This window comes from Centruroides vittatus, unplaced genomic scaffold (genome assembly GCF_030686945.1).
Source record: "Centruroides vittatus isolate TY-2023 unplaced genomic scaffold, ASM3068694v2 contig_424, whole genome shotgun sequence".
In the NCBI taxonomy this organism is placed as follows: Eukaryota; Metazoa; Arthropoda; class Arachnida; order Scorpiones; family Buthidae; genus Centruroides; species Centruroides vittatus.
Genome location: NW_027122230.1, coordinates 582,424 through 603,980, shown reverse-complemented (window position 1 = coordinate 603,980; position 21,557 = coordinate 582,424). Strand labels below are relative to the sequence as shown.

Genomic DNA, 21,557 nt, shown 5'->3' with positions numbered 1-21,557 from the left:
TCCGGCTTGTGGATTTTTATTCCGACCGGCGAAAAAGGAAACATTTTTTCCTTTCCGAAACAGACGAGTAATTTGTAAGGCAGGCCTCTTCTTCCACACGTCTACTTTTGTCGGTGGGTTAACCTCGACCATCTTTTTTTGTTTAGTCGACCCAAGGCCAAAGTCCTAGGCCCGTTTTCGCAGGGATTAACGGCCACATTAAAGTAATTTTTATTTTAGAAAATATTCAGATGGACGAATCGGTGGAAAGCGCGTTTCTGCGTCTTCTTCACCGCCTTTCTAAACATGTAAAAACTTTTTTAAAATAAAATATCGTAACGGAATGCGCCGCAGACTTTTTAAATGCTTCCGAGAAAGTTAAGCAACTCGTTCTTGGATTTTTCCTTTCTGCACAAAATTTCGGGGTTTCATCGTCGTCGCTCTCAGTGTGGCGTCCGAGTCGGTGAGATCGGAGTTAACGGCGTTTTTCGCTATTGTTTACAATTTTTATCGACTTTTCCGATTAGTGTTTCAAAAGTGCAGATAAATACGAGAAGCGTCGTCCTGTTATCCTGGGAACTAAACTGGACATTATAAAACCAAGCGCGTTATGTGAAAGAAACCGCGTCTGAAACACAGCTTTAAGCAGTAACGAGTTGGTAAATCGAGCGTAACGTGTTGTATTAAGTTCACGGAAGGATCAAACAATAATAACAATACGTGGTTATTCTATGTGCAAATGTACTTTTTTACGTTAGTTTTCAACTTAGGACAAAACATCGGGAACCCAACCCGTTCGTAAGTAGGGAAGCGCCCGTATTAAGTAATTGTCCGATTCCTCTTTCGAGTCCGTCGGCGTTTTCGCCGCCGATAAAAGATTGATCCGTTATCACGAAACATTGACTTTCGTAGGCGGATCGATCCGAATCGTTGAAATATTAGTCGACGTTTAGGCTAAACGACGTAATTATGAACTATTTTAAAGAACTTCTATTATACGCTAATTTTTAATAAATTTTTACAGAGTTTGCGCACGACGTATTTTACTAATTATAACTTATTTACCGGGCGTTATAATTATAAACACGTAACTTTAGATGGCATTTACCTATCCTGTCCCGTTACCTTGTAAAAATATAACAAACGTGGAGGCATGGGAGCTCAGACTTTGTTTTCCCCGGAGATATGGAAGATGACGTCGTGGCACTAACAATTAATTAATTAACTGTCGATAACTGAAAGCCAGATTGAAAACGCGCGTGTCCGAGCAAAAACAATATGGCCGACAAACACCCTGCGCGTTCCGATGTGGGCCCGCCTACCGCGACCATGCATCGACGTTGGTGAAGAACGGAATGCAGCGCTGGATTAAGCCTCTAGCGGGCCCTAGACAAAATTTAAATTGGGGCCCCATTTAAATAAGTTGCTTCTAAACAAATCTTAAATAATGTCACTTAAAATTTTTATTAATAATAGAGAATACAAACACTAATACAATAATAATTGTACAGCAAAAGAGTTTCTGATACAACGAAAAATGTATATACAGTTGTCCCTTGATAATCCGACAGGTATGGGACCAAATTACCAAAAGTGTTTGGATTGCCGAAAGTGATTACATATTTGGCATTGTTTTGCTAGCAGTAGCCTACAATATTCCTACATTTTATGAATAAAATGCTGTCTAGGTTAATATGGAAATGAAACACCCATTTCAGTTAACTAAAACATGTTTATTAAAAGAAATATGGAAGCCAGTAAATGTACATACAATATGTATAGGCATAAATAATAGTACGTACAGAACTGCTCATGGAAAACACAAGAAATGTGTGTTATCGTGTAAGAATTGGGTGGGGAGATTCATGTCGCAACATGCTTCTGTGCAAGCAGACACGTAACGGGGACTACAGTGACCTTGCCGGGAGGTGCGTCAGACTACTGAGCATGTCAGGTTACAAAACATCGGACTATCAAGGGACAACTGTACTGTAATTTTATCCATTAATCAACCTTTAAAATATTTAAATTTTTCGTTTTTGGATTTTCATTTGAGAAAATTGATCAATATAGCTGTTTGAGAGTGTCTCTTTCTTTAGTAAGCATTGTTAAAGACAGTCTTTCCTGTCCTATCGAATTTCTTAAATAATTTTTAACTCGTTTTAAAACAGAGAGAGATTCTGCACCGAAGCTGGGCCCCTCCGAATTACAGGCCCTAGACATTTGTCTAATTTGTCTATTGGTTAATCTGGCCCTGGCGGAATGCCATTAGTTCCGCGATTTTGAAATTTAACTTCTAGCGACAAACTTTTCTTATGCTTATACCGGTACATTATGCACAGGGTTGTAACTGACAATTTCATAACGTAAAATATATTGTACACAAACTCTACAGTTAATCTAATATATTTTTATGCCTAAATTCGTTTTTTTGGAACATGTTTACAAGTTGTAAGGCAATATTTATTGGGCTTCAATCTGAAAATATTGTAGATCTATAAATTCCCACTGTTGTCTCCTTGTCTGTCTGTTGTCTTTCCTTAGTCTTGAGAATGGAATCACGTAGATGAAAGTCGAGACCAAATGTGGAAAGATTAGGACAGGAGGCCGAATAACTATGCACGAACATTGATGCAAACTGGAAGTCACATTATTTTAATTTAAAAATTTTCTCTTTGAAAGATGTTAGATGACTGGCAGGAAAAGCATGATGTACAGAGGCAAGACACTACAGTACTAATTTGAAGTGGAGAGCATAGATTAATTAAATAAATTAAAAACATGATGAAAAATTGCAGCCCTGCATTATGACCATATCACAATAAATATTTGGCCATTTTTACTTTCCTGACTGTTATATATAACAGACGGAAAGTATGGCAATCGGGCAAAAAATGATTTCCCCCAAATTTTTACATTTTTGGGCTCGGGACATCATTTCAACTTTATTGCAAAAAGATATTCAGAATAGTCATTAGCTGGCTCTTCAAATGAGAAAGAATAAGTTCATTAAAGAGTGCTTTTTGATGCTTTTATTCAATCTAAATTTAATTCTCATTTTGAATTTGAAACTTCTGCCAAAACTGGAAAAAAATACACATGAAATATTTTGAGACTTAAAATAGAACATTTATTGGGTTGTTCGGAAAGTTCGTAGCGATTTTTGATAGCTGACAGTTGAGACACCGATTGACGCAAAAATGATTAGAATTGTACAAACCAATGAATAGTACGATAAATGACCTTGAGACGCGTCCGTTACAAAAAAACCGTTAAGATTATTCAAATAGCGTTTAATTTGGCTCATTGCAAAAATGGATGCGAACAACGTGCATTATCGACACTTGTTTCTTTTCTTTTTTCGTAAACGCAAAAATGCTGTACAAACAGCAAAAAAGATATGTGATGTTTATGGTGGGAGTGCTGTATCAGAATCAACTGTTCGAAAGTGGTTTGCAAAATTTAAAACGGGTAATTTCAGCCTTGAAGATGCTCCTCGCTCAGGAAGACCTCCTGTTATTGAAGAGGACCAAATCAAAGCATTATTGGATGAAAACCCTCATTACACAACTCGAGAGATTGCAGACACAGTGAAGTCATCAAACAGTACTGTATTTGAACATCTAAAGAAGCTCAGATACGTGAATCGTTATGACATTTGGATACCTCACGACTTAACGGAAAAAAACTTACTGGATTGCATCTCCATTTGTGATTCTCTTGAAAGACGAAATGAAAATGACCCTTTTCTGAAGCGTTTAGTGACAGGTGATGAAAAGTGGATCATTTATAACAACATCAGCCGAAAACGATCGTGGGGTAAGAAAAATGAATCACCATTAAAAACTCCAAAGGCCGGTCTTCATCCAAAGAAGGTCATGCTCACTGTCTGGTGGGATTGGAAAGGAATCCTGTACTATGAGCTGCTTCCACAGAATCAAACAATTGATTCTGATAAGTATTGTTCCCAATTGGATAAGCTGAACATGGCAATTAAAGAAAAACGTCCGAAACTGGCCAATAGAAAAGGCATTGTGTTTCACCAAGATAATGCCAGACCTCACACGTCTTTATGAACACGCCAAAAATTATTGGAACTAGGCTGGGATGTTTTACCCCACCCCCCTTACTCACCCGACCTTGCCCCGTCGGACTACCATTTGTTCCGTTCTCTACAAAATTCTCTTCATGATAAAAACTTTGATACTTTGGAAGCTTGCAAAAACCACGTGGATCAGTTTTCCGCGGAAAAAACTGGAAAGTTCTACGAAGAGGGTATCATGAAGCTGCCCCATAGATGGCAACACGTCATTAAAAACAATGGCGCATACATAATGGAATAAAAGTATATTTTTAGTATTAAAACAATTTCTTTTATTTCTCTTAAAAATTGCTACGAACTTTCCGAACAACCCAATAGTTTCAAGTTCTGCTCTGCATCTTGAACTGGGGAGACCTCCATTAGAACAAAAAATTGTCAAATATTTCTTCTTGTTCCAGTCAAGAATTTTTGAGTTACCTACGTATGTCTTATGCCAAACTACTTACAACATTTTGCTGACTGCAGTTAATCCTGATAAGAAAACTTCAACTATTATTTCAGTTAAAAATATTCTAGATGGCCTAAGCCACTTTTTATTCTTGACCCAATCAGCTTTATTTAAGTGAAATACTTCAAACCAAGTCAGATCAGTTATGGAATTAAAAAATATCTTGTATTCCAATCTATCGAGTTAATTTTTCTAGAATATGTAAGGGATGGTTTACAGCAAATTATATAAATTGCAAAATTAGTTTTCCAATAAAAGGCCTTATTATTCAACTTAAGACTTAATCAACTTTGAATTCTCTGAGGTCATTTAAATGTCCTATCTACGATAAATTTTGTTGTTATTGTCATAATGAAGACAAAGAACATACTCTAATTCATTTGGTTCTAGCCCAGTAGTGTATCAACTGAAATGTTCTATCCTATATAGCTGCTGCTTTTCTGCTTGTTGAATACAACTGCATTATATCAGTAATGTCATGTACAGTACACCTGTTCATTTATGCTGATACTTTTCAGGAAGGTGTTCACAACTTGGAAAGACTCAATGGCATCGCTAAATTTTGGCACTATACTTGGACCGACGTCTAAGTGTCGTGCCGAAATTTAGCAAGGCCATTGAGTCTAGGTGACCCTTCCTCAATTGTATCACCCACTGACTCTCTTCGTACAATCCTTCAATTGTACATATCCTGGATGTAGATTAATCAAACTCTATAAATTCCCAGAAACACCCAATTACTAACTAAATGTTGAAAAAAAACAGAAGTTTACAATATTATTCCAAATTACAAATCTGCTAAAAGGAGATAAAATTATATTGATTTGGCAGAACCTGGGGAAAAAATTTGTTGTTCCAAGATCTGTTAAAATGAAATTCTACTGTTTTTTTATTCATGGTTTTCATGCTTTAATTTATCATTAAGGCATTTAAATATGTTATTTTTACCTTATATTATGGTATTTGCTGTTTTAACTGTTTATCGAAATAGGTATTACTCAGGGTCTGGGAATGGATTAATTCACTTTGTAATTACTAATATGAAAAATTGATTTGGACTTCAAATTTAATTCATTCCAGGTCATTCAAAGTATGAGACACCACTGTATTTTATTTTTTATCAGTCAAATGTGCAAATGCACTGTGATTTCAAGTGATAATAGAAGCTATAGTATTATCACTTGAATTATATATATACTGTATTAAGATTACAAAGATATACACCGAATGTCCCTTATAAAGGAAAAGATATGTAAATAGCAAATCTGTCTAGAGATCATCTACCTTATGCTTAGACCAGACTTCAAGCAGCATCTTGGAAATCAAGAGAAATATGAATGTATCAGCTTTATTGGAAAAGCAAAAATTTCCAGGAATACATTGACAAGAATAAAACACTTTGCAATGCAAGATAATGTCCTACAGAACTTGAAACCTATGATATCAAATGGATGGTCTGATTCTTTAAATGAAGTTTTCTCCTTCACTTAGAAACTTTTGGACACTTTATCAGATTATGTTCATATCATTATCATGTCTACTATGAATGTTTATTTCCAGATTGTAACATATAATTAGATATTAGTATTAGCATTATATGTAAGAATATGTTCTAAATTGAGCTTTTTCAATAATTTTGCAGTATTACCTAACAATGAAAGATAAACTTAATTACAAAATGAAAGAAAATAAATAATAATAATAATAATAATTGATATTTCTGTAACAGTTCTTTCGCCCTTCAACTGGACTCAATGGTAACATACAGGCCCACCGTAAGCGGGCGTGCAAGGTGTGCACCGCACACGGGCGGCACGTCCAGGGAGCGGCAAATTGGTATTGCTGGCAAGCTCAGCATAGGTAGTCATAGTTAAACAGGGGCAGCATAATCAGTATTGCACACGGGCGCTCGAACAGCTAGCGGTGCTGCTGGTAACATATAACATACCTCTCAAAATTTAAATCACTCATTTGTAATGTAGCGATTTAAATTTGAAATCAACCAAGGTTCTTCTATACATATTCAATTCATAGAATTCCAGAAACATGAAGCAGGGCTCAGAAGTAGGGTTTCTTATTTCCCGGTCTTTTGCTTGTCCCGGGATTCCGGGATAAAAGTGAACTGTTTCCCGGGATCCCGGGAAATCCCGGGATATAATAAATTATTTTTAAAATATAAAAAATATCTTGAAATCGAATGATATCATTATTTTTCATTTTTTAAAGTAATTTAAGTGTTCTACAACCTCCAAAATCGTATTAATAATGATGTGTAAAATATGTATTAAAAATACTTTTGAATTACGTAGAAAATTCACAAATAAAAAAAAATTAGAAAAAAAAAGAAAAAGATAGAATGTGTAGTATTATGGTAAAGGTTAAACGTTCCACATTGTTATTTTATTCAATTGCAATTGTGCTCATAATAATCGCGAGAATACAGAGCTCTCACTCTGCCAGATAATTCACTGCAGGTGGTAGTAAGGAATTGTTTTTCGCAAAATTTCTGTAAATATATATATATATACAAATTTTTAAAACCTCTGTTGGAATCACTTCAGAACGTATCAATTGAGGATTACTACAAAGCCCGCAGTTCAACAATTATTTATTTTTGAGACATATTAACAAAAAAACTAATAAGCAGGCTTAAATTAATAAATATAAATGCATTCCGGCATTCTGACAGTTTATGAGTTAATTATACTTTCTATTTGTAAAATTTCTTCAATCTTAACACAAAATAAGAAAAAAGTGAACTTTTAAAAAAATTGCGGGATTTCCCGGGATGAGAAAAATTTCCCGGGATATTTCCCGGGGTAAAAAAAACAGCCGGGATCCCGGGATCCCGTTTCAGAAACCCTACTCAGAAGGAACCTGAAAATATTTAACAAAAAGATATATTGTAAAAATACAAAGTATTACAGACAAAATGAATATGAATTCTTGTCTTCTCACTCGTTCTCTTTCAACATCACAGGAACATGATCCACACAGCTCAGTCGACCTTGCCTTTTAGGCTACTTCCCCACGTACATTTATGTAAATCAGGTAAAAAAGTGTTCCTGTGATGTTGAAAGAGGACGAGTGAGAAGACAAGAATTTGTATTTGCCTTGTCTGTAATACTTTGTATTTTTACAATGTATTTTTTTGTTAAAATAATTATACAGTGGACCCTCGTTATAGTGCTGCTCGCTATACCGCGCACTCGGTTATAGCGCGGGTGATGTTCGTGATGCGATAAGCTCAAACATGTTTATAGTTTATACAGGTCCATGTGGCGTAAGTGAGTAGCGCATTTTATTGTTACTGCATATTGAATAATTGTGTATGTATTGAGTTCCTGAATGTATTTTAAATAGTGTTTAATTATTGTATGCATGATGAGTAAAAGAAAAGCTTACAGTGTGAAAGAAAAGCTTGACAATATTGCTAAAGTAAAGAGGTGAACCACGTTACACCGCGCCGCTCGGTATAATGCAGTTCACCTTATAACGCGGGTATTGTTTCCCGCCTGACATGCATGTTATATCGGAGGTCCACTGTATTACATCCTGGATTTTTAGAATTTTTTCTTTACAATGTAAAGGATTTTATGATGGAATCCATAGTCAAGGAACTTTTTACTTGATTTACATAAATGTAGACGAGGAAAGTAGCCTAAAAAGAAAGGTCGACTCCGCTGTGTGGATCATGTTCCTGTGATGTTGAAAGAGGACGAGTGAGAAGACAAGAATTCGTATTCATATTGTCTATTGGGTTGTTTGGAAAGTAATTTTGTTTTTTTATTACTAGAGAAATTAGATGTATTTTTACCAGCCAATTTTATTTTAAACCACATATTCATTATTTCCTTCAACAGCTGACATTTTAAGGCTTATTTGTAAAAAATTTTGTTTGATTCTGTACAATTTTTTTTTTTCGGTGACCCATCAAATATGGAAAATCGAAAGCATCGTTTTCGGCATATTTTGCTTTTTTATAACTAAAAACCCAAAATGCTGTTCAAACAAGAAAAAAATTGTGGTACATGTTTGGAGATGATGTGTTGAGAGAAAGACAGTGCAAAAACTGGTTTACAAAATTGCATTCTGGCAGTTTTAATATCGAAGATACACCATATTCTGGATGGCCATTTGAAGCCAATGAAAACAAAATAAAGATACTGATTGAAGCAATCTGCCGTATAACACGTGAAATCACTAAGAGATTAAATCTGTTAAATTGAACCATTTATTATTACTTAAAATGAATTTGTTTCGTTTCAAAACTCGATATATGGGTTCCACATGTTATTAATGAGAGATACTCTCTATGGTTGGATTTAAAAAAAAATTTTTTTTGAGCTTTTACCAGACAATTTAACAATTGATTCAAAAGTGTACTGCCATCAAGTAAACAAATTGAGTAATATCATCAAACAGAAAAGGCCAGAATTGGTCAACAAATAAAGTGTAGTGTTTTACCATGATAATGATAAATTTCACACAAGTTTAGTCAGAAACTGATAGCATAGATGGGATGTGTTATCACACCAACCATATTCACCAGATCAGACACACTCAGATTATTACTTGTTCCGGTCTATACAAATTTTTTTTTAACTGTAAGACATTTACTTGAAATGACAATGTCAAAAATCACTTGGATCAGTTTTTTGAAAACAACGATCAAAATTTTTATGAATGTGAAATCATGCTACCCCAGAAACAATGACAACAGATATTTGACCAAAATGATCAATATATAATTCAATAAAATATTTATTTATTATAAGAATATTGCGTTTATTTTTCTATGAAAAAAACAAAATTACTTTCCGAACAACCCAATATAATACTTTGTATTTTTACAATGTAATTTTTTGTTAATGCTTTAAATCTGACACTAGACCCTAGTGAGGTTTTTAGAGGTGTGATATTTTTGTAATTAATTATTCACATGCTTCATAAATAAATACTTCCATATTTTGTAACTTTTCTGATAATTTAGTTTGATACAATATTTTCACTTGGCAATGATTTTTAAAATTAATTTTTTTAAAATAATTTTTATTTCCACTAGCTATTGTAAATTCTAAAAGTGTTTATTAATCTGTCTGTAAACAAGAGTATCAATAATACAGATACAGTTTATAATATTGCCATTAATACTGTAGAGAAAGATCATTATTTATATTTCAGATTGGGATAGACTGTGAGACATAATTCTCTAATTTTGAATCTATAAAAATTTTGAGATTTCAACAGAAACATGAACTAATGAGCTCAAGTTAATCAAATTAAGGTTACATCTGGACAGATTATCATTTTGTTCAGTCTTTTATGAACCTTGCTATTGCATTTTAAACATTTGACGGCAATTAATATGGATAAATATAATGCAAGCATTTCATATTTTTTTATAATTATGAAATAAATTTATAATTATATTTATGAATTATGAAAAGTTGTGTTTATTTTGGTTATTGTTTGATTACAGTTGTTGCAAGTCAAAAATGAAATTGAATTTAGATGTTTTCAGGAATTTTCTGAAATCATTTGTCTTCAATTCTTGTTATATTTTGTAAAAATTTTTCTTTTTCAGTTGTTGATACATATATGAAATATATTTTATCAATGGCTTAATCAACAAATTTTGTATTGAGAAGTCATACTTTTGAACTGTTATTGAAGTTGTTTATTTAATATGAATATAAATTTAAAATATATTTTTTTATATTTACAGTATGTAATATTGTTTGATCTGTTTGATTTAGGCAATTATTATGTTATCTTTTATGAAGAAAATAAGTTGCATAAATTTTTAAAAATTAAGAGTCCAAATATTTAAAAACTTTATATTAGTAACTACAATTTTTATAATCATAATCTGTTTACTTTATTATAGAAGAGTAGTCCACGGAGGATGGCTACCACAGATGGGGGGCAGATACGCTTCAGTGGTCATACCTTAGATAAAGCGACTAAGGCAAAAGTGCATTTAGAAAATTATTATTCAAATCTTATTGCACAGCATATGGAAAGGAAAAATAGGTTTGTAGTATTAATTTTTATAACATATTTCAATACTTATATTTTAACTTATGTATCTCTTATGATATTACTAATATAATGTTAAATTAAATATATATAAGATAAATGTGTAAAAAGTAAACTTTAGAATACAGTAATTTTCTACTTATATATGTACACACAATACATTCATGTACTATACAGTAAAACCTCTCCAATTGAGACGCCTGTGGTGCAAGCAAAATGTGTCCCAGTTATTGAGGTGTCCCCACTAGAGGATCAGTTTACATATTTAATAAGTGCAGTCATATATTGGTGCAGGAAAAACCATTGATTGAGATGAAGGTATTCTTAACACTACAGCGGGATATTTTTACATTATATTTTATTACACATCATGGAAAAAGTCAGTGACTAGGAATTGCTTCAGACCTTTTACTGTACATGTTATAATTTTTTCAACAGATGATTTCATGTAGAACACCTCCATCATTTGAGCATATTCACATGCAAATACACTGTTCTAAATCCATTTAGAATCTACTGTTCTAAATGGACGATGTAGTGCAGTGCGTCTTGATGGTTTGATGATGCTGATTGAATTTCTTTTCTCATTTCATCATCATCATCCTCTAATGAATCTTCAACATCAGTGTTGACATTTGGATTGTTGCTTAAGATGGTTTCATGATCTTCACTTTTGTTTTCATCAATAACTTTCAGAATTTCACTGGTAACTCATCTGACCCCAGAGCTTTTTCTATTCTTCATAATTTTTATTGCATATATCACCTTCTCTATAGTTATGCCATATCCTGATTTTTGTTGAGACAGATTTATATGTTCAGAGCCTTGCCTTTGATTATCAAAAAATCTTTTTCTGAAGTAGTCCTTCAATCTGTATAATTATGTTACCATTTTTGTCCAGTATGGCCTTAGTGTGTTTCTTGTTGTATAGTCCTGCTAGTTATTTGATTTTTTTGTGAACATAAAATGTGTCATATTTCTTTAGAAGGTTTTTGATTTCTGTACATTTTTCTTCAAAATATTGTTCCTTTATTTTTTGAGTTTTTCTCCAAATTTCTGTTTATAGTTTTTCTAATGTTTTTATTTTTATACATTCTTCTTTGATTCATTAGGTCCAGAATTTCCTGTCACTCAGGTCTTGTGTGTCTTAAAAAATTAATAATGTTTTAAAATGTCTTCAAGCTTATCTGTGCAAAAAAGCTTAAGACAAATCAATAATTTAAAAATAATTGGGAAAATTATTAGTAAAAAAAATTTATTTTTTACACATTTTTCTCAAAATATTATTATATTTATCCTATTATTTTAGTAAATTTAGAAAACTAGTTGTAAGATTTAATTCTTGTTAATCACAAAAAAGTTGACATTGTAAACATTGAGAAACACTTATTAATAATATATGTTCTTGGAATAAACAAAGTAGATGAGAAATCATTCCAAAATAATTAAGTTCTTATTCTGATCATAAATTTCCAAATTGTCTGCTCAGTTGCCCAAACTATATAAGATGTAACATCTTGTATGAAAGTAACTTTATACAGGTTGTAAACAAAACTCCATGTCAATTTTTTAAATATTGAAATATAAATATTAATAAACTCAATTTTTAGATTAATGCCAAATGATTTCCAGATTACATCAGGCTAAATGTCACTAATTACTAATGAAATGCAAAATAATTTATACTAGAAGCTGTTAGGCACCATTTCTTGATAAATTTTGAGGTAAAATTAGGAGGAGGTTAGGATAATGCATCTGCATGGCAAGTGGGAATTATGAGTTCAAATTGTAGTTAGGGCCAATTCTTTTCTTCCAGAACTTCTACATTAATTGTTAAATATTAATTTAATCATAATTATTAAATTTATCAAGAGATGGTGCCTAACATTTCCCTCTAGACCAAATTACCATTTAATTAGTAATTAGTAGCATTAATATAGTCAAATTTAATCTAGTAATTGTTTGGTATTTTAGGGATAGATTCTAGAGTCAAAAAATAAGCTTAAAATCCTATATAAACAGTGGTGGACCTTGCACAGGTGCAAGAAGTGCATGCTTGGGACTTCCAAAAGTTAGCAGTTTCAAAAAGAGATACATTATAGAATGTATCTTTACATACCATCGTATTAAAGCATAGCTTTAATGTAATGACATATAAAATTAGTTATGCAAAAAATGTAAAAATAATAACGATTATTACGGATTTACAAATGGAGTTAAACGAATTGGCCTGTGAATGGCTCATATGAAACTTGGAAAAATTTGAAAAAATTCCCACCTTTAAGTTTTCAATCCAGAGGACATGCACTTTGAACTATTCTTACTGCATAAGCACCTTTTAAGAAAAAATTTCTAGCATCTCACTAATGCCATGGACCTTTTCACATATGAAAAAAATTGGAGGAAAATTACATAGGCATAACTCTTGCAAGCATTACATATAATAAGCACAATTAGATACAATAGCAATAAATTATTTGCAAAGTTTGTTTACTCAGTTGCATTTACTATAAATTGCACTTTATTTAAAGCTGGAGCACATAGGTTGATTTGGTTGAAAATAGATAACTTAAGTACTTTTCCAGCAGTGAAGTCAGGCAACCCTCGACATTCACACATAATTGGTTCCTGAAAGTCTGTGCTGAAATGTTGAATGTTCAAAAGTAGAGAGATGTAAAAATATATGCACCAAAAACTGTGTTTTAAAGTATTTATTTATCAATATGTATACATATTGAGTTAATGAGGCATGTTTAAGTGCTTTCAGGTGTTTTCTTTATAAAGTTGTCAAGAGTTAGTTGAATACCGTATCTCATTTTAAATTTGTTGAACCAGCTATTTTACTTGCTTGAAACACCATGTTAGAATCTTCATTTAATCTAGTCTTCCAATTTTTATTCAAACTAAGAGCCTTAGCTTGAATAATTGAAAAACTCAGAGGGACATTATTTTGATGTTGATCATCAATCCATGATGATCAACATCTTTAGAAACAATCTTTGAAGATATATTTCCACAATGTTGAACATATTCCTTAATTTTATTTATATTTTTCAAAATTGAACATATTGTAGACTTGTTTACATTGTACAAATGTCTGATTGAAGCAAAAGATTCACCGTTTTCAGAATGTTTAATTATTTCCATCTTTGTCTCGATCGTATGAAGTTTATGAGTCCTTAATTTCTTTTTGTTCGTATCAACACTACAGTTTCTCCATTTCTCACTCTTGTTTATCAATTAATAAGGATGAAATATTTAAACATAATCAAATAAATTGGCAAAACACACAATATGTTGACACACACCCTAATGCAAGACAGAAACTGTTTTGACCTCTTGCTCGGAACAACGTCATAGTGATTAGGATTCCAAGAAGTTCGCTATTATAAGAAGTAATGTGTGTCCAGGAACGTAGAGTGAGATACCGCACTTCGTAGTGTATGAGTATTCTGCATGGAAGCAAATTTTTTCGTTATCGAGAAAAATATTTAAGAAGTTGAACTTTTAAAAATGTGCAAAATAGCAAATTGTGCAAAAGTAAAATGTTCAAAAGTCTAGGACCTTCTGTAGTTGATTTACAAACATTTTTGACTATATTCACTAGTCTGCTTAGTACTACTAGTACTACTAATTTTTCAAAAAATGGAACGTTTTAATGTTTTAAAACATAGTGGAGTGTTTTTAAAAAATTATGTAATTACCTTATTATGTTTGATGACATATGTTTCAAAATTAAAGTTAATGATCTTTATTGGTTTAAATTTATAAATGTTACTAAAAAAATGATTTAACCAATAATGATTGTTAATTTTAATTTTGGAACATGTCATTGAACATAATAAGGCAATTACATAATTTAAAAATGCTCCAATACAGTTTAGAACATTGAGGCATTCCATTTCTTGAAAAATAAGAAGTTCCAGTTATACTTGAAGAAACTAGTGAACGTAGTTGAAAACATTTATAAATCATCTATTCATTGCTGGAAAAATATTTAGGTTAACTTGGTTAAACATATGCATTTAACTAATTTTTCAATGATGTTCATAGAAAACAGTGCAGTTCAGTTATTAGATTATGAATATATTATCGATAAATTTGCTAAACATAAAGCAAGAAAAGCTCCAATTTAGTTTTTTTTTTTTTTTTACAATTTTAATGTATGTATGTATGTACTTGTTCCTTCACTTTTTAATGATTTATAATAAATTTGAATTAACTTACATATCTTATTTATTGCAGAAAATTTATGTAATTTTTTGTTATTTTTTATTAAATAATTAATAATATATTTTTCATTTCATTTTAAATAATGCAATAACCATTAATGAGTTATGATGATCACATCTGTGTTTGCAAAAGGCTAAAAATACAGATTTGTTTTTAAGGAAACAATAGCTTGATTAGTATTATTATTACTTTTTTTAAATAAGTAATAAATTGATCTGATAGCATTACTTAGTACTTGGAGGCTCTAAGTGCAACCTTTTTCTAAGTGCTTGACCTGCCACTGTCTATAAATGTTTTTCAAATTCAGCTTTGTTTTTGAGATCTGGTATGCTAAAAATTAGTATTGCAAACCAGGTTTAAACTTCCTACTTTTTTTCCACAGGCCAGCAGAATTTGAAAAATATGTAGAGGATTTTAAGCTTATTTTTAACCGCCAAATTTATCCTGAAAATATTGGCAAGGAATTTCGTTACACCCTGTATATAGCCATAGTTGGTTTGAAAATTGAACTTCTATTAATAGTTGTCTGCAGAATTGCATAGTAAGATTATTTTTTATTATTTTTTCTAGTCTTTTAATACTTCTGATTCTAATTTAACAAACTCCAGAAAAGAACTGAAACAAAATATAATGACCCTGGGAAATAAAATATTATTTGAGTTTAATACCTCACACTCTGTTTTTAGATATTTTTATAATCAACTTCATATTACTCATTATATTTTGTAAATACAGTGGTGCCTTGTACTTTGAATTCAGTTTTTCCCATTAGAAATAATGGAAAGTGAATAAATCCATTCCTCAACTCTAAACATCACCCATTTCAATAAACTTAAAACAGCAAATACACATAATTTAAGGTAAAAATAACACAATTAAATACCCTCTTTCATAATAAGTTAAAACACATAAGCAATAAATAAAATAAATACAGTCGACTCCGCGTAAGTCGACACCCCAAGGGGAAGTGGAAATGTGTCGAGTTATCCGATTTGTCAACTAAAGCGAAATTGGAAAAAAAACCACAAAACTACAATTAATAAAATACAGTAGTGCTTTATACAGTAACATAGACTTACAAAACATTGTGTTCTCCGTTTACAATTATTCTGTAGATGATAAACTGAAAAATTCGTTTAGTGTTGTTTGTTTCGAGCACTTAGCTGTCTCGACTTTCTTTTTCAACGATCATGAACGCCTTTAAAACATCATCTTCACAATTGTCAATTGTTGGCAAGTAACGTCTAAGGATTCTTAATGCCTCTGGCATGAGAAAATGCAAAATTGGATTCTGGTATGACATTGATGTAGATTGTATATTTTCTTTTTGTTTATCTGTTATTGTTTTATACATAAAAATACATAAAATGTTAAGGCATTTTTATTAATATGTATATATATTAATAATAATAATGTATTATTAAATATATTAATTATATATTAATAAATAAATCGACTCCCCTCCTGAAAAAATGAGTTTGCACCACATGTGTGGAGTGAATTCATTTTTTCAGGAGGGGGTGTCGACTTATCGGAGTGTGGGACAGCAAAAGTATGTCAACTTATCCAGTGGTGTCAAGTTAAACGATGTCGCGTAAACCGGAGTTTTTTAACATTAATGCCTATGTAAGTCGGCCGGGACCACAGAAAACTGACTACTTAACTGAGGGTGTCGAGTTATCCGGGTGTCGACTTATCACTATTCGACTGTAAATACTGTATAATAAAATGGAAATTGTATTTACTGGTTGTATACTGTTGACTTTGACATCTTAAACTTGGCTGTCAGATCTGGCACAAGTGTACCACTTTCATGCTTCATGATAAGTTTTTTCGTTTCAATTGTCAATATTACAACCTTCTTCTTAGGCTTTGTTGCTTCCACACAATTCTTGGATGCCATGGTTATTAAATAAAGGTTATGTTGGGTTGAACCAAAAATTTTTGTTTATTTTTTAACAGCTGTCATTTCTTATCATGGATTCATGATATAATTATAACAGTTGTGAAATTTAACACATTATTGCTAATGTTAGATTGTATTCTTTGTTTAGAAACTTATTTTAAACTTTTTACTTTACATTTTGTTTGTATAAAATTGAGTTGAATTGTCTTCAGATGAAAAGCATATGAGTTTTGGAAAGGATATAAAGCTGTACAAACAGTAAATAAAATTCATAATGTATATGGGAAAGATGTTCCCAAACTTTGAATGTGTCAAATGTAGTTTAAAAAGTTTTGTTTTGGAAATTTTGAACTAAAGAATACAAAACATAAGGGGGTTCCAAAAGCTGTTGATGAAGAAAAATTGCAGGAAGAACTTGAAGATTAATGAATAATACACAAGATATATATATATAATAAAAACACTAAAAATAAAGCAAAAAACAAATGAAAACATACAAACATGATGTGAGAGCAATAGATAACTTGGGCAGCCAACAGATTTTGTTTGTTTTGAGTGGATTTCTTCACTGCACATGCAGTTTGAATTTCGAAGCATCATTCAAACTCTGAAACGTTCAAAGTATGAGGTACCACTGTGCTACCTTATTGATATTTAGATTGTGTAAGTATGATAATTGAGATAATAATTTTACAAGATAAAATAATATAATTTTTATTGGTGAAAATGATGTTTGAAGATTTGCAATATCATTCATATTATATTGAAGAATCTTGAATGTCAAAATTTTTTTATTTCTTTGAAAACTATTCTTTCCTCCTTTGATAAACTGTAATTTGATTAATTTTTATTTATAATTGTTTTTGTATTAAAAATTAATTTTTAATTTTTTTTAGTTTAATAAATGAATCCCATCTTAAGATTATTAGAAATGCATTTATATATTTAATCATCAAAATGTTTATATTTTGTGTTTTAAATATGTTCTATGAATGTTTTAGGATCATCTTAAAAGAAAATATTTATATAGGAAATTCTCTAATTTTAAATTCTTCCTATAATGACCTTTTCCCTATATAGAACAACTGACAAATCTTAGCATATGCAGTATACAGATGTATGGGATTTGTTGTGCTGTATAACAAACAAATTTCAAAATCTAGTAAAATTCTCTGAATTTAGAATTCCATCCATTCACATTGTGGCAAACTATTTAAAAAATATCCATGTGAGGAGAGGTTGAGCATCGCTGTTTTCAACAATTATGGATGGTATCGATTAGATGCAGAACAAGTTGTTAGATCCTGCAATTTCTTGGCAATTGGGCTACTTTTAAAGAAAATTTGTGTCAGATTTTGTCAATGTTTCAACTTTTGTTGCTTATTAAAAACATTTATTCACAATGTTTTATCTTATAACTATGGATTTGTGACATTAAATGCTAATATTTGTTAATTAAAAGCTGAAGTTTTAGGCTTAGCTGTTCTTTGTGACAATATGAATTTTTGCAACTTTTGATAAGCATTTGTGTGAACTTTGGGTGATTTCTGGCAACATTTGAAGAGTTCACTAGTCATAGTGCCATTATATATTCAATAGTCATAGTGCTCATTTTGAGTCTATCTCATCTCACTATGTTCTTTCCATTGCAGGATGATCAAAACCACTCTGTCAACATCATTGGTGTATTTTCTGCTGCAATTCTGCATAAGTGGAAACAGGTCTTGACATTATTCATTTAGAAATAAACTTTTTAATAAAGAATGGGCAAAACTAGAAATCACACTTGTTTAATCACATTGCTTTGGGTTGATATTTTTGTGCATTTAAAAGAAAATTTAAAGAACATGTAGAAATAATAAAAAAATGAAAATTATATTAATTGTAATGTGGGTATGCAAATTGATAACTGTTGGTATGATGTCATTATGCCAGAATTTAAGTGGATGCAAACATTGTAGCAACCAATTATAGATTGGAGATTGTCAACAGAGATATTTTACTTGTCTTGTAACAGTTGGTGGGCCAAAAGCACTGAATTTGTGCACAGGAAGGATCCCAAGGATTATGTAATCATAAACTTTGGTTTTTAAGTTATATATATTTTTTATTGTTTTATGGTTTATATTTTATTTGTAATTTATAACACTGTATTGCACTGAAGAGGGATAATTACCTAAAATGCATTTGCCAGATTACTAAAACATTCCTAAAGGTTTGTCAGTTGTCTCATCTACTAGACACTTAAACACCAGAAATGAAAAAGAATACTGCTGGATATAAGTATTTATAAAAAAAAGCAACTTACACTAAAAGTTAAATATTGGAAAAAAACCAGATTAATTTGTTCAGAAAACAAACTCTTTTGGTTTATTTTATATGCATGCCTTATGTCTAGCTTCAAAATACAAATTTTTGATATTTTAACTTGGAATGCACAACACATTCTATGATGTTATTTACAAATTTTTTAATCAATGGAAAATTAAGTTTCATGTGCACGTTTGACAAGACTATGACTTGTTTATAAAATTGTACTGCCTGATGTGTTACCAGCTTAGAGGTATGAAGGAGTACATGTCAAGAGTTGAAATTTGGCACTGATATTAGTGCCCAAATCATGCGCACATAAAAAAAAACAGACTTGTAGGTAGTCAGGGAACCAAGAACTGAGACAAAATAAAATACAAAATGGCGACATTCTCTACAAACAGGCAGTAGTGCGAGATTTGCGCATGCATTGCTGGTTGGAAAGTTCGAAAAGCGAATGTTGCTAAATCGAATTTTGACAAACGAACCTTTGAAAAAATCCATTTACCTGTCCCGTGTTATTCCCCACATATTTCTGGTTGCCACATGCTAACCTTGATCGATTGACAGGAGATATCTCGTTTTTTCATTGGAACGTTTTGAAACTAGATGGCGTGTCTTTATAATTTTATAATTTCATATTAAAACTAACTTCCAAAATATAATTTTTTTTCTTTTTACATTTATTAATATATATATTTCATTTGTGGAAAATAAAAAAATAATTTTGAACGATACAATAGCCACCATTATTTTTTCAAAAACGAGAAATTTTCACATTGACAAAAATTTAACCTGGGGTGTCATGCAACAGACAGAAATTTCAACATTAGATAGGTTAATTTCACTGAAAATGCATCATGGCTATGGCCAGCGAAGTTTGAATGATTTTGCTCAAAACCAGTGATACCAAAGATGGTTGGAGAATGAGAACGAGACCTGCCATGAGCATTGAAGTGATCCCGCTTAGTAGTGAGTCTCTGAGACATAGTGTTGTCCTAAATACGGCCATGTTGTTTTACTTATTTAACATCAAGTTCAGAAAACCATATTTGAATATATATATATATGAATAAAATAAAAGCCTGAACAAGAATAAACACATTTCATGAATTAGCCCAGGTAGTTTCACTATGTATATATCAATTCCATGTTCTTTGGGGTTATCAAAAAACGATTGCCATGTGAATCCCTGTCAACCACATGGCAGGAATTAGCATCATAGAATGTGTTGAGCATTCCAATTTAGAATATCTGAAATTTGTATTTCATACTAGGCCTGGGGCAGGCTTATAAAATAAACCAAAAATATTTGTTTGCTGAATAAATTTCTATGCTGAAAAAGTGTGGATGGTTTTAATTTGTAAGTTTATCTCAGTTTCAGCTTTCTCAATGTGTTTTAGTTATTTATGAATCCTGTCGTTAAAAGATTAGAACAACTGTTCTAAAGGAATTCAGATTCAGTTCTACCAGTTTTCATTTTTAAATTCTCTTTTTTAAAAGTTTTTGTGCACATGAATATAAGGTAAACTATATAAGATCAAAATATGGATGATAGAAAAATGTGAGAACTTTTTGGTTGTTAGCTTTTCAATTATTTGCTGAAAATGGCATATAGGTGTTAGTTTCACTGAGTGTACTTGTGCAACACAGATAAAATTCTAGTGATATACTACCCAAAAGACCAGAAAAACTTTTCAACTTTGGTCTGTGATGCATGGACTTCTTTTCACCTATTTTAATTTTTTAAGGCTTGTCTACTGTTATCTGGCAAGGAAAAAGACATAAGGATTTGAACAGGGAAATGACCAAATAGTCCTCAGATTTTTTATCAATTGTATTTTGAGCTTATATAGTTTGAGAGCTGTTTATGTTCATGACAGCTTTTAAAAAGAATTTAAAAGTAGTAGAATTGAATCTGAATTTCTTTAGAATAGTTGTTTCAATCTTCTTAACAACAGGATTTGGAAATAATGCTTACAGAATGCTGGTTAGAACTTTTATTTTACAAGATATCAAGTGGGATACCAATGTTGAGAAATTTGAAAATCTTAAAACATATTTTTATTTAAATTTTTATTAAAACTTGACTCCTTCAGTAAAAAAAAAACATTTTGTTTATATCAGAATTATCATTGTTATAAATAAATATTCAAACCTATGTTTTAAATTTTTTTTAGACATGAAAAGCTTGAAGAATCAATGAAAGAAGAGGGATTATCAGAAGAACAGGTATGACATTTAAAATTTGGATCTCTTTTCTTAAAATTTTCACATGAAATTTTCAAGGGATGTAAAATATTCATGGTCAGAATTTAAATCTAAGCTCTTTTAACATTTTTACATTTTTTATAAATGTTTCCGTTTTTTGTTCACCAGTATAAATTTGAATAGAAAACAAAATTAATATATGTTGTGACTTGTTACATGTGTAAGCATTAAAAATAAATAAATAAATTATTAAATATGTTTTGAGTTTGATAAAAGAAAAATAGATACAAAATATGTGAATTAAATAAGCAACCAAAACATAAACA

At 31.0% G+C, this 21,557-nt stretch overlaps 1 protein-coding gene across 4 annotated transcripts in view; it reads left to right on the top strand.

The window, feature by feature from the left end:
• LOC136976767 (serine/threonine-protein kinase tricornered-like) overlaps positions 1 to 21,557 on the top strand; it is a 95,715-nt gene that overhangs the window by 35,349 nt on the left and 38,809 nt on the right. For all 4 annotated transcript variants that reach the window (XM_067272132.1, XM_067272130.1, XM_067272128.1 and 1 more), the window contains exons 2-3: positions 10,420 to 10,565; positions 21,201 to 21,252. In XM_067272132.1, the coding sequence (XP_067128233.1) occupies positions 10,438 to 10,565; positions 21,201 to 21,252 (180 nt within the window). In that variant the 5' untranslated portion in view covers positions 10,420 to 10,437. The remainder of the gene's footprint in view (positions 1 to 10,419; positions 10,566 to 21,200; positions 21,253 to 21,557) is intronic.